The sequence below is a fragment of the Pseudophryne corroboree genome, unplaced genomic scaffold (assembly GCF_028390025.1).
Source record: "Pseudophryne corroboree isolate aPseCor3 unplaced genomic scaffold, aPseCor3.hap2 scaffold_488, whole genome shotgun sequence".
In the NCBI taxonomy this organism is placed as follows: Eukaryota; Metazoa; Chordata; class Amphibia; order Anura; family Myobatrachidae; genus Pseudophryne; species Pseudophryne corroboree.
In genome coordinates, this window is record NW_026970097.1 from 177,542 (window position 1) to 197,322 (window position 19,781).

Here is a 19,781-nt window from a genome sequence, read left to right on the forward strand (position 1 = left end):
TTTAGTGGTACTTGTATTATCAGAGATATGCAATACATATGCAATACATTTTTCATTGCTTCGATCATGTAACGTGTGGCCCTGGTGGAAGTCACGTTTGTCTCCTCATCATCGACACTGGAGTCAGTATCCGTGTCTGTGTCTGCCATTTGAGGTAACGGGCGTTTTAAAGCCCCTGATGGCGTTTGAGACCCCTGGACAGGCACAAGCTGAGTAGCCGGCTGTCTCATGTCGTCAACTGTCTGTCGTAAAGAGCTGACACTGTCACGCAATTCCTTCCATAAGCTCATCCACTCAGGTGTCGACTCCCTAGGGGGTGACAACTGTATAATAGGCAATTGCTCCGCCTCCATCTCATTTTCCTCCTCAAACATGTCGACACAATCGTACCGACACACCGCAGACACACAGGGAATGCTCTGATAGAGGACAGGACCCCACTAGCCCTTTGGGGAGACAGAGGGAGAGTATGCCAGCACACACCAGAGCGCTATATATAGACAGGAATACCACTATAAATGTGCTTTTCCCTTTATAGCTGCTGTTGTTATCAAACTGCGCCAAATGAGTGCCCCCCTCTCTTTTTTACCCTTTTCTGTAGTGCAGGACTGCAGGGGAGAGTCAGGGAGACGTCCTTCCAGCGGAGCGGTGATGGAAAATGGCGCCTGTGTGCTGAGGAGATAGGCTCCGCCCCCTTCTCGGTGGCCTTTTCTCCCGCTTTTTTGGTGAGTTCTGGCAGGGGTTAAAATACATCCATATAGCCCTGGGGGTTATATGTGGTGTATTTATGCCAGCCAAGGTGTTTTACATTGCTGCTCAGGGCGCCCCCCCCTAGCGCCCTGCACCCTCAGTGACCGGAGTGTGAAGTGTGCCTGAGTAACAATGGCGCACAGCTGCAGTGCTGTGCGCTACCTTGTTGAAGACAGATGTCTTCTGCCGCCGCTTTTTCCGGACCTTTTCTTGCTTCTGGCTCTGTAAGGGGGCCGGCGGCGCGGCTCTGGGACCGAGCTCCGAGGCTGGGCCTGTGTTCGGTCCCTCTGGAGCTAATGGTGTCCAGTAGCCTAAGAAGCCCAATCCACTCTGCACGCAGGTGAGTTCGCTTCTTCTCCCCTTAGTCCCTCGATGCAGTGAGCCTGGTGCCAGCAGGTCTCGCTGAAAATAAAAAACCTAAAACTAAACTTTCACTAAGAAGCTCAGGAGAGCCCCTAGTGTGCACCCTTCTCGGCCGGGCACAAAAATCTAACTGAGGCTTGGAGGAGGGTCATAGGGGGAGGAGCCAGTGCACACCAGGTAGTCCTAAAGCTTTTACTTTTGTGCCCAGTCTCCTGCGGAGCCGCTATTCCCCATGGTCCTTACGGAGTTCCCAGCATCCACTAGGACGTCAGAGAAAACTAGATATTACGCCAGGTCAAGGGACCCTCAGGCAATAGCTGTGGACGCTCTAGTGACACCGTGGGTGTACCAGTCGGTTTATGTATTCCCTCCTCTGCCCCTCATAACAAAGGTACTGAGAATAATAAGAAAACGAGGAGTAAGAACGATACTCGTGGTTCCGGATGGGCCAAGAAGAGCTTGGTACCCAGAACTTCAAGAAATGATATCAGAGGACCCATGGCCTCTACCGCTCAGACAGGATCTGCTACAGCAGGGGCCCTGTCTGTTCCAAGACTTACCGCGGCTGCGTTTGACGGCATGGCGGTTGAATTACGGATCCTAAAGAAAAAGGGCATTCCGGAGGAAGTCATTCCTACGCTGATAAAAGCCAGGAAAGAAGTAACCGCAAACCATTATCACCGTATTTGGCGAAAATATGTTGCATGGTGTGAGGCCAGGAAGGCCCCAACAGAGGAATTTCAGCTGGGTCGTTTTCTGCACTTCCTACAGTCAGGAGTGACTATGGGCCTAAACTTGGGTTCCATTAAGGTCCAGATTTCGGCTCTGTCGATTTTCTTACAGAAAGAACTGGCTTCACTGCCTGGAGTTCAGACATTTGTAAAGGGAGTGCTACATATTCAGCCCCCTTTTGTGCCTCCTGTGGCACCTTGGGATCTCAACGTGGTGTTGAGTTTCCTAAAATCACATTGGTTTGAGCCACTTAAAACTGTGGATTTGAAATATCTCACGTGGAAAGTGGTCATGTTATTGGCCTTGGCTTCGGCCAGGCGTGTGTCAGAATGGGCGGCTGTGTCATGTAAAAGCCCTTATCTGATTTTCCATATGGATAGGGCAGAATTGAGGACTCGTCCCCAGTTTCTCCCTAAGGTGGTATCAGCTTTTCACTTGAACCAACCTATTGTAGTGCCTGCGGCTACTAGGGACTTGGAAGATTCCAAGTTACTGGACGTAGTCAGGGCCTTAAAAATGTATATTTCCAGGACGGCTGGAGTCAGGAAAACCGACTCGCTTTTTATCCTGTAGGCACCCAACAAAATAGGTGCTCCTGCTTCTAAGCAGACTATTGCTCGCTGAATTTGTAGCACAATTCGGCTGGAGCATTCTGCGGCTGGATTGCCGCATCCTAAATCAGTAGAAGCCCATTCCACGAGGAAAGTGGGCTCATCTTGGGCGGCTGCCCGAGGGGTCTCGGCTTTACAACTTTGCCGAGCTGCAACTTGGTCAGGGGCAAACACGTTTGCTAAATTCTACAAATTTGATACCCTGGCTGAGGAGGACCTTGAGTTCTCTCATTCGGTGCTGCAGAGTCATCCGCACTCTCCCGCCCGTTTGGGAGCTTTGGTATAATCCCCATGGTCCTTTCGGAGTTCCCAGCATCCACTAGGACGTTAGAGAAAATAAGATTTTACTCACCAGTAAATCTATTTCTCGTAGTCCGTAGTGGATGCTGGGCGCCCATCCCAAGTGCGGATTGTCTGCAATACTTGTACATAGTTATTGTTAACTAAAGGGTTATTGTTATGAGCCATCTGTTGAGAGGCTCAGTTATGTTTCATACTGTTAACTGGATATGGTATCACGAGTTATACGGTGTGGCTGGTATGAGTCTTACACGGGATTCAAAATCCTTCCTTATTGTGTCAGCTCTTCCGGGCACAGTATCCTAACTGAGGCTTGGAGAAGGGTCATAGTGGGAGGAGCCAGTGCACACCAGGTAGTCTAAAAGCTTTCTTTTAGTTGTGCCCAGTCTCCTGCGGAGCCGCTAATCCCCCATGGTCCTTTCGGAGTTCCCAGCATCCACTACGGACTACGAGAAATAGATTTACCGGTGAGTAAAATCTTATTATACTGTACATCAATTGATTTACTTGTACATTTATGCGGAGAAGGAGAATCGTGGTATAAGGGGCTGATGTTGGTTTAATACTGCGCCAATGTGTATGCTGTGTCTTCAGTGATTTTCCACTGTGCACAACCATATTTGTGTGAGTTTGCGAGTTTTGCCTGCCAGTGCCTGGAAGGCTGGAATGGGGAGGGGCCAACCCAAGTACAGTAAGGTCATGTTTGCGCAATTGCGAACGACGTGGACTGGGAGATAGAATCGTATACATCTGGGTAAGCCGCATTATTTGCTGGTGGACACGGCAGGTGCGAATACCAGGTGATGACTGCGACAGACACCTGCGCTGGTGAGCCACTTATCAGTGATCGCAAAATACGCGCTATAGCGCGTTTTTACGCGCTACAGGAAGAGACGTACCCGGTTTTAAAAAATTAGCGGGTCCCATAGGACGCGCTGTGTATCACTGCACCAATAGGAGACTCTGTCTCCTCATCCAATCGCCGCCGCATCTCTCTATCCGCATGCACCCAGAAGGCCCCGCCCCCTACACCGCTTACACACATCACCCCCCCCCCCCCCATCACCCGCTGGAGCTTCACGGAGCCGGACAGAGTGAGAACGCCCCCCCCCCCCCCCCCCCGCCGATCACCCGCTGGAGCTTCACGGAGCCGGACAGAGTGAGGACGCCCCCCCCGCCGATCACCCGCTGGAGCTTCACGGAGCCGGACAGACAGTGAGGACGGCTCTGCGGCGCTACACACTGTGCTGCGGGGATGTTAAACGCCGGTGACCGGGGACTGTGCTTGCTGTGCGGAGGGGTGAGCTGGACTTGCGGTGGCGGCTGGGGGGCTGCTCATATCGGTGGGATGGCGGAGATGGGGGCTGCATGGTGCCTGCAAACAGGTGTTAAACGCAACATTTTTGTGGTGTGGAGTGGGGGTGAGGCGAGAGGGTGACAGTGCTGCTGGGCTGTGCAGCATACAGGACCCTTGATACAACCACTGGATTCGAGTCATGCTGCCTGTAATTTATGTGCTGACTGATCAACTTCAGTGACACTCACTGTTCTGGCTGCCTTTGTTGGTTACTGCTGGTTGCCGCTGGTTACTGTAAAGGCAGCCAGCACAGTGAGTGTCACTGAAGTTGATCAGTCAGCACATAAATTACAGGCAGCATGACTCAAATCCAGTGGTTGTACCAAGTGTCCGAAATCGTCGTCAGGATGTTGGCATTTAGTATACCGACACCAGCATCCCGATCGCAGCAAAGCCGACAAGAGTGACGAGTGCAGAGGGTACCCTAACCTCCCACCCCTAACCCTCCGCTTCCCGCAGCCTAAACCTAACCCACCCCCTTAGTGCCTAACACTTATACCCCCCCCCCTCTGCAGCCTAACCCTCCCCAACACCATATCCTAACCCCCCCCTTCCCATCCGCACGCTAAACCAGTGGCGGCAGTGCATACTTCCCTTCAGGATCCTGACTGTCGCTATATCGTTGCCGGGATCCTGATCTCCTCTGGATGCCAGCGTTGGTATTGTGGCTGCTGTCAGGATTCCGGCATCGGTATTACGGCTGCTGGGATCCCGACAGCCAGGATCCTGAATGCATACTTCCGATATGATAACAGCCCAGCAGCATTGTCACCCTCCCTCCCCCACAACACTTTTGTAGTGTCTAAATCCAGTCTGGGGCTCTATTATAGCGGCACCATAAAGCCATTACATATAGAAAATGTATTATTTAATAATGTTGTCCTGTTTTTTAATCATATAATTGTTAAGTGCTCTACCTGGCACAATGTGAATAACGTGCTCTGCCTGGCGCAATGTGTATAACGTGCTCTGCCTGGCGCAATGTGAATAACGTGCTCTGCCTGGCGCAATGTGAATAACGTGCTCTGCCTGGCGCAATGTGAATAACGTGCTCTGCCTGGCGCAATGTGAATAACGTGCTCTGCCTGGCGCAATGTGTATAACATGCTCTACCTGGTGCAATGTGTATAACGTGCTCTACCTGGTGCAATGTGAATAACGTGCTCTCCTTGGCTCAGTGTGTATAGGAGGTTCTACCTGGTGCAATGTGTATAAGCGGCACTACTGTGTGGAATAATGTGAATTGGTACTATTATGTAACCACGCCCCTTCCCCACGAAGCTACACCCCTAAAAAATTTCAGCGCGCACTGTCGCAGTTTTCAGTCTCAGTGCGGGAGAACCAATTCTCTTTCTGCCACAAGGTCACCAAAATGTCTAATTACATCTAAAGTGCGGGGTGTCCTGTATGCTACACAGCCCAGCAGCATCGTCACCCCATCCTCCCCCTTGCACCCCTTTTGTAGTGTCCAAATCAAGTTTGTGTTTTTATGTTTGAATCATTAATTAGACTAATTAAAACCTTCATTCCGATGGGACCCAGAAAAGGACAAGTAGGACCCCAATTTTTAAAAGTGAGGGGTCCCTGGGACCCACTTTTTTTTGGTCTCAGCGCGATCACTGCTTATGATTGGCTGTTTGGCAATGCTCAGGGTAGAACAACTTTACTGGTTTTAGGCGGATGACAGGAGGAAAAAGCATTTTCTCCGCGTAATCCTGCAATGTTGTACTTTTGGTAATGACCGGTCTCATATCCAGGTGGAGGAGAGACGTTTCCTGAATACAACCACTACCAGCATTATAAATTATAATAATATTCATAATAATCACTGATCTAATGAGAAAAAAACAACGTAAAAGCAGGAAATTAATTGTTCCACAGGCCTAACCAAAGATGGAGCCCGGGTTTCTCCAAGCATCAAGCAATGGCAGCTCAGAGTTCTTCTGATTGGCTGATAAGATGGACTAGCGCACATTTATTAAACAACGTTTTCTGTTAATTGATTCAGATCAAAACCTTTTACCTCCCTCCAAATCCATCCTCACCTCCTCTTGGATCCATGATTTCCACCGTGGTCTCGCTGTTCCTTCCCAGTACCGCATTCTTCGGCGTCTTCAGTAATATTTTAAGGAATTCCTTATTTTCTTCCAAACCGTCATTCTTCTAGTAAATATTCCAGAGTTTTGTGGAAACACCTAAAAGTGTTGGGGTAGAATAGAGAATGAAATATGAATATTCTGCCATTAGCTATATTGGGTTCGGTATGTTATCCTGGTCGTCAGGATGCCGGCGGTCACATGACAGAGGGGGTATCCCGACGTCAGAGGGGGTAAGTATTTTTACTCCCCCCCCCAACTTTCCTACCCTAACCCTCCAGAGGTGGCGCCATCTGACCGCCGGCTTCTCGTCCATCGGGATGGGTGTGGGATGATAGATAGACAGTGTCTAGTAGACAGTACAAAAGGCCGACAGGGTCAAAGGTCGACATGAAAAAAGGTAGATAGTACAAAAGGTAGATAGGGTCAAAAGGTCGACATGAAAATTGTTGACAAAAAAAGGTAGACACCATGTTTTTTGCATTTTTGTGGTTTGTGTGGATAGTTTTGTCATCTGGGACCCCCAATTGTAGAAAGGCATCCCGTCTCCACAAGGTTTATAACCAACTCTATGCCGACATGGATAGAGAAGGTATAAAATAGTCCAAAAACATGGTGTCTATCTTTTTTATGTCGACCATTTTCATGTCGATCTTTTGACCCTGTCGACCTAATGTCTGTCTAACATATGGTGTCTATCTATTGACTGTCTATCTGTCAACCGGATACCCATCGGGATGCTAAATGCACCCCGCTTTAACAGTGGCAAACGCAGGATTTAGCGAGGGGGGTTTCCGTGGGTGGGTGGGTGTGTATGTATATGCGCAGGTATGTGTAATAAAATATATATATATATACACACACACACACACACACACAAACATACATACATATATATGTACGGAGGCAGGACGGCACTCATTGAGACTGGTAAACCATAGAAAATCAGCACAGGACGCTGAAGCGGTTTGTCAACGTTTCACAGTTAGACTCCTTTAAAAGAGTCTAACTCTGAAACGTTGACGTACAGCTACAGCGTTCTGTGCTGATTTTCTATGGTTTACTAGTCTCTATGAGTGCCATCCTGCTTCCGTACATTTTATCTGATTCTGACGTGCCATTCATCATTGATAGATAGATAGATAGATAGATAGATAGATAGATAGATAGATAGATAGATAGATAGATAGATATATTTGTGTGGGCGTCTGGCACTCTGGATGATAAAAAGCAAAGATGCCAGGGTGGCCTCCTGAAATTAATATATCTGGTAATCCTCCTTGGGTCCTGTGATAGGACCTCTATTGGAAGAAAAATAGGTGGCACTCCAAGGACTTAAATAAAGTCAAACTGTATTAAGAAAAAATAATTTCATGGATCAAAAATCAACGTTTCAAGGCTCTACAGCCTTTCCATCAGGTTATGCATTATAGGTGAGGTGAAAAAAAACAGAGGTATTTTGTTTACTGATCTCAACTATAATGCATAACCAGATGAAAAGGCCAAAGAGCCGTGAAACGTTGTTTTTTGCACCATGAAATTTATTTTTTGAATACAGATTGACTTTATTTAAGTCCCTGGAGTACCGCCTATTTTTCTTCAATAGAGGTCTTATCACAGGATTACCGGTTTTTTATATATATATATATATATATATATATATATATATATATATATATATATATATATACATACATACATACATACATACATATACATATCTCACATATATATATATACACATATATATATATATATATATATATATATATTCACAAACTCACACATGTAAACACACATACATACATACTGTACATACAAGCACACACACAAACCCACATACATACATACATACATACATGCATACATGCATTCATATCATACAAAAACACACTTAAACAATGATTTCAAACTTACTTACAGAGGGGGGGCCACGGCAGCGTGAGGCAGAGTGAGGGGGAGGGAGCTGCTGTGGCTGAGCATGCGCAGCCAGCAGCTCCCCCGGCACCCGGGACATTCTCTAAGCAGAGAGCTGCATAGCTCTCTGCTCTTGCTGCAGCTCCGTCCGCGATCGCGATTGCGGTCGCGGCTTTTGCTTTTGTTGAGACGGAGACAGCTGTGTCTCCGTCTCAAAACATTTTTTGGGGTTATCAGGGGGGGTTTCCAGGTACTCTGAAACCCCCCCTGTGTGCGCCACTGACAGGACCCCTTTTTATATATACGTTAGGTGCTATATAATAAGCTATTCAAATGAATCCATTTATCTAATAAATACTGTTATAATAAGTAGCTACATAGAAGTACTCCACCAGCACACCCAGATAAGCCACCAGCCTTAGCCTTTCCTTATGTTCTCTGAATAATTTCAAAATAGTCGCTGTTGTCAAGGTGACGGACAAAGCATTTGTTTCACATATAAATGATTTACAAGTATTTTAGCATATTTTCCAAATATTTTAATATGTTTTAAAGGATTCAATATGATGTCCCGGTTGTCAAGACGACGGCGGTCACATGACCAACACCTGGCATCCCAACATTGAAGAATCCGATGTCGGAGGGGTTAAGTATTCTTACTCTCCCCTACCCTAGGGCTAACCCTCGGAGGGTGGTGGCAGTAGCGGATCTTGCTATTGGCACACAGGATTTTTGCCCCGGGGCGCCCCCTTCCGGAGGGCACCGCCGCCGTGGCAAGATTCGCTACTGGTGGTGCCCCACGGTGCTGGCTGTCACTGCTGTGCGGTGCGCGATGACGTCATCGCGCACTGCACGGCATTGTGGAACGGCACATAGACACTAGGGGTCATGATTGACCTCTAGCGTCTATGCGGTGCTATGGGAGAGACATCATGACGTCTCTCCCATAGATCAGAGGAGCGGCGCCAGCGGGCGGAGACAGAGACAGAGGGCAGCAGCGGTCGGGAATCAGGAGCGGGGATGGTGAGTATTAATTTAAAAAAAAATATTTTTATTTATTTATGTTTTTGTAAGCGGCGCAACAAGGGGGCAAAACTGTACTGGGGCAATACCACTAGGGGCACAAACGGGCACAGCTCTATAGGGGGCATAACTGACTACGTCACTTTATGAAGCCATGCCCCTATTTTCATCTGGGGCGCCACAAGGGCTAGAACCGGCCCTGCGTGGCAGCATAGGCTAAACCCCCCACCCAGTATCTAACCCTATCCCCCTCCCTGCCCCCCTCCCACTGGGCCCTAACCCTAAAAATTACCCCGATACCTTTGGGATAGTGGCTGGCGGTCTTCTGGTGCCGGTCTCCCAAGTGGTGTCAGGATTCAGGCGTCGGTCACACTCGGAATGCTACACGTATCACGTTTTGAAAAGCCTTAATAATTACCAGAATTGAATGTGAATCTTGTACTAAAATGTTATTTCTTAACAGGACCATATAATCTAGAACAAACGGACACATACTTCTGTTTATGAATTTCACTCAGAATCGGGTCAATAGCAATGCAGCCTGTTGTCACCCATCATTGGGAAGCACATGGGTGAGGAGGGCGGCTGGGGGTAGGATGTAAGCTGCCAACGTAAAACCCACATTCTACGTCATGACCACCTCCTAAGCCAGTTAGTCCCCGCTGCCAGAATAACACTGGGACAGATGGGACTAGAGCCCCAGGCTGCCACATACTGTAAAAATAGCCCCTCATCATGATAGCATGGTTGACCATAAATCATATGTATTATAATAATATTTCTATTTTTCTCACAAAATGTTGCAATGTATACTATTACATATTTAGGGAGACACTCACACATGCCACTGGCCTCACCCATGCAACACTGGCCTCACCCACGCAACACTGGCCTCACCCACGCAACACTAGTCACACCCACGCAGCACTGGCCTCACCCACACAACACTGGCCGCACCCACGCAGCACTAGTCACACCCACACAGCACTAGCCACACCTCCACTGATTCTCACAATAGGCCTTTGATCATTTTCAGCTCCAGGCCCAAGTGGCCCTCAATCTGGCCCTGCCCACTTACTCGTCCCCCGTCGCTGTTACCCACTTTTTATTCTGTTTTTGAATAATATAGTATACTCATACAAAACTAAAATGTTTACATACTGTAATTAAATACAGTTACAAAACAATGGGATAACCAACCCGGATCAAACTGGACAAGACTTGCGCTGCTATGCGTGAAATCCATTCCCAGCCTGGCCGAGATCTCCTGTACCTTTAAAAAAGAAAAATCCTTTTTATAACGGTTTAGTTGCGCCATTGCTAGGCAACAGATTTAAGTGCGACACTTTTAATCTGATATTAAATTTAAAAAAAACGTGTATCTCCTTCAGTTATTGGCCATGTGCGGATGCGAGGTGGATTTAAAATGATTTAAAAATTGGCGTAGAGCAAAGATAAAAAATAAGAATTTACTTACCGATAATTCTATTTCTCGTAGTCCGTAGTGGATGCTGGGGACTCCGTCAGGACCATGGGGAATAGCGGCTCCGCAGGAGACAGGGCACAAAAATAAAGCTTTAGGATTAGGTGGTGTGTACTGGCTCCTCCCCCTATGACCCTCCTCCAAGCCTCAGTTAGGATACTGTGCCCGGACGAGCGTACACAATAAGGAAGGATATTGAATCCCGGGTAAGACTCATACCAGCCACACCAATCACACCGTATAACTTGTGATCTGAACCCAGTTAACAGTATGACAAACGTAGGAGCCTCTGAACAGACGGCTCACAACAATAACAACCCGAATTTGTTTGTAACAATAACTATGTACAAGTATTGCAGACAATCCGCACTTGGGATGGGCGCCCAGCATCCACTACGGACTACGAGAAATAGAATTATCGGTAAGTAAATTCTTATTTTCTCTAACGTCCTAAGTGGATGCTGGGGACTCCGTCAGGACCATGGGGATTATACCAAAGCTCCCAAACGGGCGGGAGAGTGCGGATGACTCTGCAGCACCGAATGAGAGAACTCAAGGTCCTCCTCAGCCAGGGTATCAAATTTGTAGAATTTTGCAAACGTGTTTGCCCCTGACCAAGTAGCAGCTCGGCAGAGTTGTAATGCCGAGACCCCCCGGGCAGCCGCCCAGGATGAGCCCACTTTCCTTGTGGAATGGGCCTTGACAGATTTAGGTTGTGGCAAGCCTGCCACAGAATGTGCAAGTTGAATTGTGCTACAAATCCAACGAGCAATCGTCTGCTTAGAAGCAGGAGCACCCATCTTGTTGGGTGCATACAATATAAACAGTGAGTCAGACTTTCTGACTCCCGCCGTTCTTGAAATATATATTTTCAATGCCCGGACCACGTCTAACAACTTGGAATCCTCCAAATCGTTAGTAGCCGCAGGCACCACAATAGGCTGGTTCAGGTGAAACGCTGACACCACCTTAGGCAGAAAATGAGGACGCGTCCGCAGTTCTGCCCTGTCCGTATGGAAAATCAGATATGGGCTCTTATATGATAAAGCCGCCAATTCTGATACTCTCCTGGCTGAAGCCAGGGCCAGTAGCATGGTTACTTTCCATGTAAGATACTTCAACTCCACCGATTTGAGCGGCTCAAACCAATGGGATTTGAGAAAATCCAAGACTACATTAAGATCCCACGGTGCCACTGGGGGCACAACCGGGGGCTGTATATGTAGTACTCCTTTTACAAAAGTCTGGACTTCAGGAACTGAAGCCAATTCTTTCTGGAAGAAAATCGACAGGGCCGAAATTTGAACCTTAATGGACCCCAATTTGAGGCCCATAGACAATCCTGTTTGCAGAAAATGTAGGAATCGACCCAGTTGAAATTCCTCCGTGGGGGCCTTCCTGGCCTCACACCACGCAACATATTTCCTCCAAATGCGGTGATAATGTTGTGCAGTCACCTCCTTCCTGGCTTTTACCAGTGTAGGAATGACCTCTTCCGGAATGCCTTTTTCCCTTAGAATTCGGCGTTCAACCGCCATGCCGTCAAACGCAGCCGCGGTAAGTCTTGGAATAGACACGGTCCCTGCTGAAGCAGGTCCCGTCTTAGAGGTAGAGGCCACGGATCCTCCGTGAGCATCTCTTGAAGTTCCGGGTACCAAGTTCTTCTTGGCCAATCCGGAGCCACTAGTATCGTTCTTACTCCCTTTTGCAGTATAATTCTCAGTACTTTTGGTATGAGAGGCAGAGGAGGGAACACATACACTGACTGGAACACCCACGGTGTTACCAGAGCGTCCACAGCTATTGCCTGAGGGTCTCTTGACCTGGCGCAATACCTGTCCAGTTTTTTGTTGAGGCGGGACGCCATCATATCCACCATTGGTTTTTCCCAACGGTTCACAATCATGTGGAAGACTTCTGGATGAAGTCCCCACTCTCCCGGGTGTAGATCGTGTCTGCTGAGGAAGTCTGCTTCCCAGTTGTCCACTCCCGGAATGAATACTGCTGACAGTGCTATCACATGATCTTCCGCCCAGCGAAGAATCCTTGCAGCTTCTGCCATTGCTGTCCTGCTTCTTGTGCCGCCCTGTCTGTTTACGTGGGCGACTGCCGTGATGTTGTCCGACTGGATCAACACCGGCTGACCCTGAAGCAGGGGTTTTGCCAGACTTAGAGCATTGTAAATCGCTCTTAGCTCCAGTATATTTATGTGAAGAGACATCTCCAGGCTTGACCATACTCCCTGGAAGTTTCTTCCCTGTGTGACCGCTCCCCAGCCTCTCAGACTGGCATCCGTGGTCACCAGGACCCTGTCCTGTATGCCGAATCTGCGGCCCTCTAACAGATGAGCACTCTGCAACCACCACAGAAGAGACACCCTTGTCCGTGGCGATAAGGTTATCCGCTGATGCATCTGCAGATGTGATCCGGACCATTTGTCCAGCAGATCCCACTGAAAAGTTCGTGCGTGGAATCTGCCGAATGGAATCGCTTCGTAAGAAGCCACCATCTTTCCCAGGACTCTTGTGCATTGATGCACAGACACTTTCCCTGGTTTTAGGAGGTTCCTGACAAGTTCGGATAACTCCCTGGCTTTCTCCTCCGGAAGAAACACCTTTTTCTGAACCGTGTCCAGAATCATTCCCAGGAACAGCAGACGTGTCGTCGGGGTCAACTGAGATTTTGGAAAATTCAGAATCCACCCGTGTTGTTGCAGCACTAGTCGGGTTAGTGCTACTCCGTCCTCCAGCTGTTCTCTGGACCTTGCCCTTATCAGGAGATCGTCCAAGTAAGGGATAATTAATACGCCTCTTCTTCGCAGAAGAATCATCATTTCGGCCATTACCTTGGTAAAGACCCGAGGTGCCGTGGACAATCCAAACGGCAGCGTCTGAAACTGATAATGACAGTTTTGCACCACGAACCTGAGGTACCCTTGATGTGAAGGGCAAATTGGGACATGCAGGTAAGCATCCTTTATGTCCAGGGACACCATAAAGTCCCCTTCTTCCAGATTCGCTATCACTGCTCTGAGTGACTCCATCTTGAACTTGAATTTTTGTATGTACAGGTTCAAAGATTTCAGATTTAGAATAGGTCTTACCGAGCCGTCCGGCTTCGGTACCACAAATAGCGTGGAGTAATACCCCTTTCCCTGTTGTAGGAGGGGTACCTTGACTATCACCTGCTGAGAAAACAGCTTGTGAATGGCTTCCAATACCGTCGCCCTGTCTGAGGGAGACGTTGGCAAAGCAGACTTTAGGAACCTGCGAGGGGGAGACTTCTCGAATTCCAACCTGTAACCCTGAGATACTACCTGCAGGATCCAGGGGTCCACCTGTGAGCAAGCCCACTGTGCGCTGAAATTCTTGAGTCGACCCCCCACCGCTCCTGAGTCCGCTTGTAAGGCCCCAGCGTCATGCTGAGGGCTTTGCAGAACCCTGAGAGGGCTTCTGTTCCTGGGCAGGGGCTGCTTGCTGCCCTCTCTTACCCCTTCCTCTGCCCCGAGGCAGATATGACTGTCCTTTTGTCCGCTTGTTCTTATAGGACCGAAAGGACTGCGGCTGAAAAGACGGTGTCTTTTTCTGTTGGGAGGGGGTCTGAGGTAAAAAGGTGGATTTTCCGGCAGTTGCCGTGGCCACCAGATCCGATAGACCGACGCCAAATAATTCCTCCCCTTTATACGGCAATACTTCCATATGTCGTTTGGAATCCGCATCACCTGACCACTGTCCCGTCCATAAACTCCTTCTGGCAGATATGGACATCGCATTTACTCTCGATGCCAGAGTGCAAATATCTCTCTGAGCATCTCGCATATAAAGGAAAGCATCCTTTAATTGCTCTATAGTCAATAAAATACTGTCCCTATCCAGGGTATCAATATTTTCAGTCAGGGAATCCAACCAGACGACCCCAGCACTGCACATCCAGGCTGAGGCGATGGCTGGTCGCAGTATAACACCAGTATGTGTGTATATACTTTTTAGGGTAGTTTCCAGTCTCCTATCAGCTGGATCCCTGAGGGCGGCCGTATCAGGAGACGGTAACGCCACTTGTTTTGATAAGCGTGTGAGCGCCTTATCCACCCTAGGGGGTGTTTCCCAGCGCGCCCTAACCTCTGGCGGGAAAGGGTATAATGCCAATAACTTTTTTGAAATTAGCACTTTTCTATCTGGGTTAACCCACGCTTCATCACATACATAATTAAATACTCTGATTCAGGAAAAACTACAGGTAGTTTTTTCACCCCCCACATAATACCCCTTTTTGTGGTACTTGCAGTATCAGAGATATGCAAAGCCTCCTTCATTGCCGTGATCATATAACGTGTGGCCCTACTTGAAAATACGTTTGTTTCATCACCGTCGACACTAGATTCAGTGTCTGTGTCTGGGTCTGTGTCGACCGACTGAGGTAAAGGGCGCTTTACAGCCCCTGACGGTGTCTGAGACGCCTGGGCAGGTACTAACTGGTTTGCCGGCCGTCTCATGTCGTCAACTGATTTTTGTAATGTGCTGACATTATCACGTAATTCCATAAACAAAGCCATCCATTCCGGTGTCGACTCCCTGGGGGGTGACATCACCATTATCGGCAATTGCTCTGCCTCCACACCAACATCGTCCTCATACATGTCGACACACACGTACCGACACACAGCAGACACACAGGGAATGCTCTTATCGAAGACAGGACCCCACTAGCCCTTTGGGGAGACAGAGGGAGAGTTTGCCAGCACACACCCAAGCGCTATAATATATATGGGAACAACCTTATATAAGTGTTGTTCCTTATAGCAGCTTAAATATATCAAAATATCGCCAAAAAATGCCCCCCCTCTCTGTTTTACCCTGTTTCTGTAGTGCAGTGCAGGGGAGAGTCCTGGGAGCCTTCCTCACAGCGGAGCTGAGCAGGAAAATGGCGCTGTGTGCTGAGGAGAATAAGCCCCGCCCCCTATTTCGGCGGGCTTTTCTCCCGGAGTTTTAGATATCTGGCATGGGTTAAATACATACATATAGCCTCAATGGCTATATGTGATGTATTCTTTTGCCATAAATGTATTAAATATTGCTGCCCAGGGCGCCCCCAGCAGCGCCCTGCACCCTCCGTGACCGCTTGGTGTGAAGTGTGTGACAACAATGGCGCACAGCTGCAGTGCTGTGCGCTACCTTCATGAAGACTGAAGAGCCTTCTGCCGCCTGTTTCCGGACCTTCAATCTTCAGCATCTGTAAGGGGGGTCGGCGGCGCGGCTCCGGGACGAACCCCAGGGTGAGACCTGTGTTCCGACTCCCTCTGGAGCTAATGGTGTCCAGTAGCCTAAGAATCCAATCCATCCTGCACGCAAGTGAGTTGAAATTCTCTCCCCAGAGTCCCTCGATGCAGTGAGCCTGTTGCCAGCAGGACTCACTGAAAATAAAAAACCTAAAAACTTTTTCTAAGCAGCTCTTTAGGAGAGCCACCTAGATTGCACCCTGCTCGGACGGGCACAAAAACCTAACTGAGGCTTGGAGGAGGGTCATAGGGGGAGGAGCCAGTACACACCACCTAATCCTAAAGCTTTATTTTTGTGCCCTGTCTCCTGCGGAGCCGCTATTCCCCATGGTCCTGACGGAGTCCCCAGCATCCACTTAGGACGTTAGAGAAATTAATTTTAACTTTTTTAAGTGATTTTTTTTTTAATGACTTCCCCTTCAATATTGTGCCTTCCTATCTGCCCGCCCCCCCAGCACTGAACACAGGAATGTCCCCAGAGGCAGAGACTGAACAAGTAACCCAGACAGATGGTCAGAGTTTACCCCTTACAGGGAACGTCTAACCAGGCCTGACCGGGCATGGAAGCACTGAGCGTTTCCCGGTGGCTGCCTTGTTATCTGGTCGCACATTCGTTGCATTTGGCTCGCCTTATCGCCATGGAGCAGATTTCCCCAGGCTTGTTATCTCCCACTTTACATTTCCCTGCACACAGACCCAGAGCCCCTTATAACTATCTTCCTCCAGTCCAAAGCCACCTTTCAGGACTTGGCAAGCAGCAATAGGTAATGCCTTTGCTGGAGGTAGTTTCTTCCAAGCGCTGGCTCTGGAAGCCCCCCAAACTTTCCTGGATTTTGCAAGTGGATGGAAATATAAACTTAAGCCACGGCTGGTTTTACAGAACCCACAAATGTGGAAAATGATTGGAAGTTCTACCATTTACAGGAAAGGGAGAATTTACATCCAAGTCACTCTCACGTGAAAACAGACTTTATATATCAGTAATACATACAAATGTGCGTTTCTTGGCAGGACGCAGTATGGTTTATTTAATAGTACCTTACTGATAGTACAGCAGGAGTGAGCTGTGACCCATAGCAAGATGACCCCGTGGGTCATGGGTCATTTGTAAGGGAAAGAGAACTGAATCACAGCACAAAAAAAACAAAAAAAACATTTTCCCTCTTTCTTTTTTTTTGCGATATGGATGTAAAGTTCAATAATTTGCCCCCAGCAATAAATTTCTGTTTGCAAATTATCCTACTTACCCGCCTCGCTGGTAGCTACTGGAGTATGGAATACAGTGAATAGTAGCAAATAATTACAACGTCACTACATAACATAACCCACTACAGCCTCATTACCCCATCTTCATCACTTTCACATTGTCTGGTTTTACCAAGCAGAGGTTCTGGCTATGGGAGGGGAGCGTTAGGCACCGGGGGGAATGTCAGGGGTAGGCACTAGAGGGAGGGTTGGGATTAGGCACCAGGGGGAGGGTTAGGCTACGGGAGGGGATATTAAAGTTAGGCAATAGGGGGAGGGTCAGGATTAGGCACCAAGGGGAGAGTCAGACTACAGGAGGGGAGGTTAGAGTTAAGCACTAGGGCAGGTGTGACCAACCCACGGCTCTCGAGCCGCATTCGGCTTTTTCATCCTCCACATGAAGCTGCTCAAAGCGCTGCTGCTGTGAGGGGAGGCGAGCGCATCGTTCGCCTCTCCTCTTCAGTCAATGTCGACCTACTCAGTATCGACCTTCAGTGGTCAGCCTATTGACTGTCGACCTGGACAGGGTCGACCCAGTGATCCACACCAGACTCAGACCTCTGGTAGTATGTCAGCTATTCAGCTGCACTGAATGAATCATTTATTGATCCGTCTCCACTGAGTGAGCACTGTCTCACAGTCAGTCAGTGACTCATACCTCTGCTATTCAGCTGCACTGGATGAATCTGATGAGTCTCCACTGAGTTGTTCACCGTCTCAACTCAGTCAGACAGGAAGTCAGGCTCAGCAGCAGCAGCCCTGACACTGAGCAGCATCACACTGCTCCCTCCCAGGGGGTGTCACCCAGGAGTGCTGCCACCCAATCACTGTGACTGACAGACAGGCTACTGGGGGCTGTCTCACCACACCAAGCTGTGAGTGACTCCAATCATTCCAACTTCTACATGATTAGACTCATTGTGTTGCGACAGCAACTCAGTAGCCATCTCTACGCGGCACCGCATACCCTCCTACTGTACCTTTTTGGCCGGTACAGTAGCGTTTTTTCATGGTCTGTACCAGCCAAAAAGGACTTTGTACCAATTTTTTACTCACTAAATCTCCATAGAAAGTATAGGAAAGGGGGTGCGACCACACCCCTTTACCCGTGGCCACCCCCTTTTCCTAATTTGTACCGGTTTTCGAGGGTACAGTGTCGGAGGGTATGGCACTGCCGCCGGAGACTCAGGGGCTGGAGAGCCGCGCACAGCGCTCTCATCCCCTCACAGCAGCAGCACAGTGAGCGGCACACTGGCACTGTGGGGGCAAATATGTATCTGGCACTTGGGACATATCTGTATCTGGCACTGTGGCACTGGGAGGCATATCTGTATCTGGCACTGTGGGGCATATATGTATCTGACAAACGTCATACCGAAAGGTGTGCGCACAAAAATGGGGTGTGGCTTTGTGACAACTAGGCCATGCCCCCATTTTTGCGCGCACACTGAAGGCGCGCACATGATAGTGGCTCTTGCCCTTCTCTACAGATTTTTTTCTGGCTCTTTGCCTGTGACTGGTTGGCCACCCCTGCACTAGGGGAAGGGTCAGGATTAGGAACCAGGGGGGGGGGGGGGGGGGGGGGGGGGGTTAGGGCTAGGCTATAGGAGAGGAGATTAGGTTTAGGCACCAGGAGTTAGGTTATGATATTTTTTTCCCTGTGAGTGTGTAATTGGGCACAATCATGCATCCAATCGCCATGTGCGCTGAATACAATCAAACACATTTGTTCAAAAACAGACACTTGAGCTGTGGCAGATGCACTTAGTGTCCCTGGTGTGGAATCACTGTACAAGTAAGGGCGTTTCTCATATACTGAAAACATTTATATGGATTTCCTCATTGTGGTTAGCATTACTTCCTCAGAGCCCTGATGTCATGATGAGTTAAGTTCCTGATCAAAGTCATATCTGTGTGGAGTTTGTATGTTCTCCTTGTTTTCAAGTGAATTTCCCCCTGGGTGCCTCAGTTTCCTCCCATACTCCAAAAACATACTAGTAGTTTAATTGGCTTCTGACTAAAAATTGGTTTATATACTGTATGTGTTTGTACATGTGGCAGAGAACATAGGGGCTAATTCAGACCGGATTGCTGCTGTGCGTTTTCGCACAGTGGGCGATCAGGTCTGAACTGCGTATGCGCTGGTGCCGCAGTGCATCGGCGCATGCCAGAGATGCGTTTGCTGGGCGTGAGGGGTTGGGCCGGCGGCGTCTGGCTGCCGTTTTGGGGACGTAGTCCGGGCAACGCAGGTGTGCCCGTACCGTGCGGGGGGCGGGCCTCGGCTGCTGCCTGATGTCACACCCAGCCGCTGCGACCTGGAGAGCGATGGGTAGCTTACTTTCAGCGCGCAGGAGCTGCGCTGGTAGGGAGCTACTCTTCAGGTAGAAAAGCATCGTCGTTGTGCGATGCTTTTGTACCTGTGCGGCGGGGGGAGGGACAGACATGCGGGGCGGACTAGCCCTGTGCTGGGCTGGCTGATGTCAGGGTGGCTGATCGTAGCCGTGGAAAATTTTGCACGGGTACGATCAGGTCTGAATTAGGCCATAGATTGTAAGCTCCGCTGATACAGGGACGGATGTCAATGACTGAAATATGCTCTGTAAAGTGCTGAGTAATAAGTGTGTGCTAT

At 48.8% G+C, this 19,781-nt stretch overlaps 1 protein-coding gene across 1 annotated transcript in view; it reads right to left on the minus strand.

Annotated features, from left to right (window-relative positions):
- Positions 1-19,781, minus strand: part of LOC135029485 (uncharacterized) — a 134,021-nt gene that overhangs the window by 104,504 nt on the left and 9,736 nt on the right. Inside the window, exons 3-4 of the mRNA XM_063953855.1 lie at positions 10,350-10,422; positions 6,159-6,308 (exon numbers count right to left, since the gene is read on the minus strand). Coding sequence (XP_063809925.1) covers positions 6,159-6,174 — 16 coding nt within the window. The 5' untranslated portion in view covers positions 6,175-6,308; positions 10,350-10,422. The remainder of the gene's footprint in view (positions 1-6,158; positions 6,309-10,349; positions 10,423-19,781) is intronic.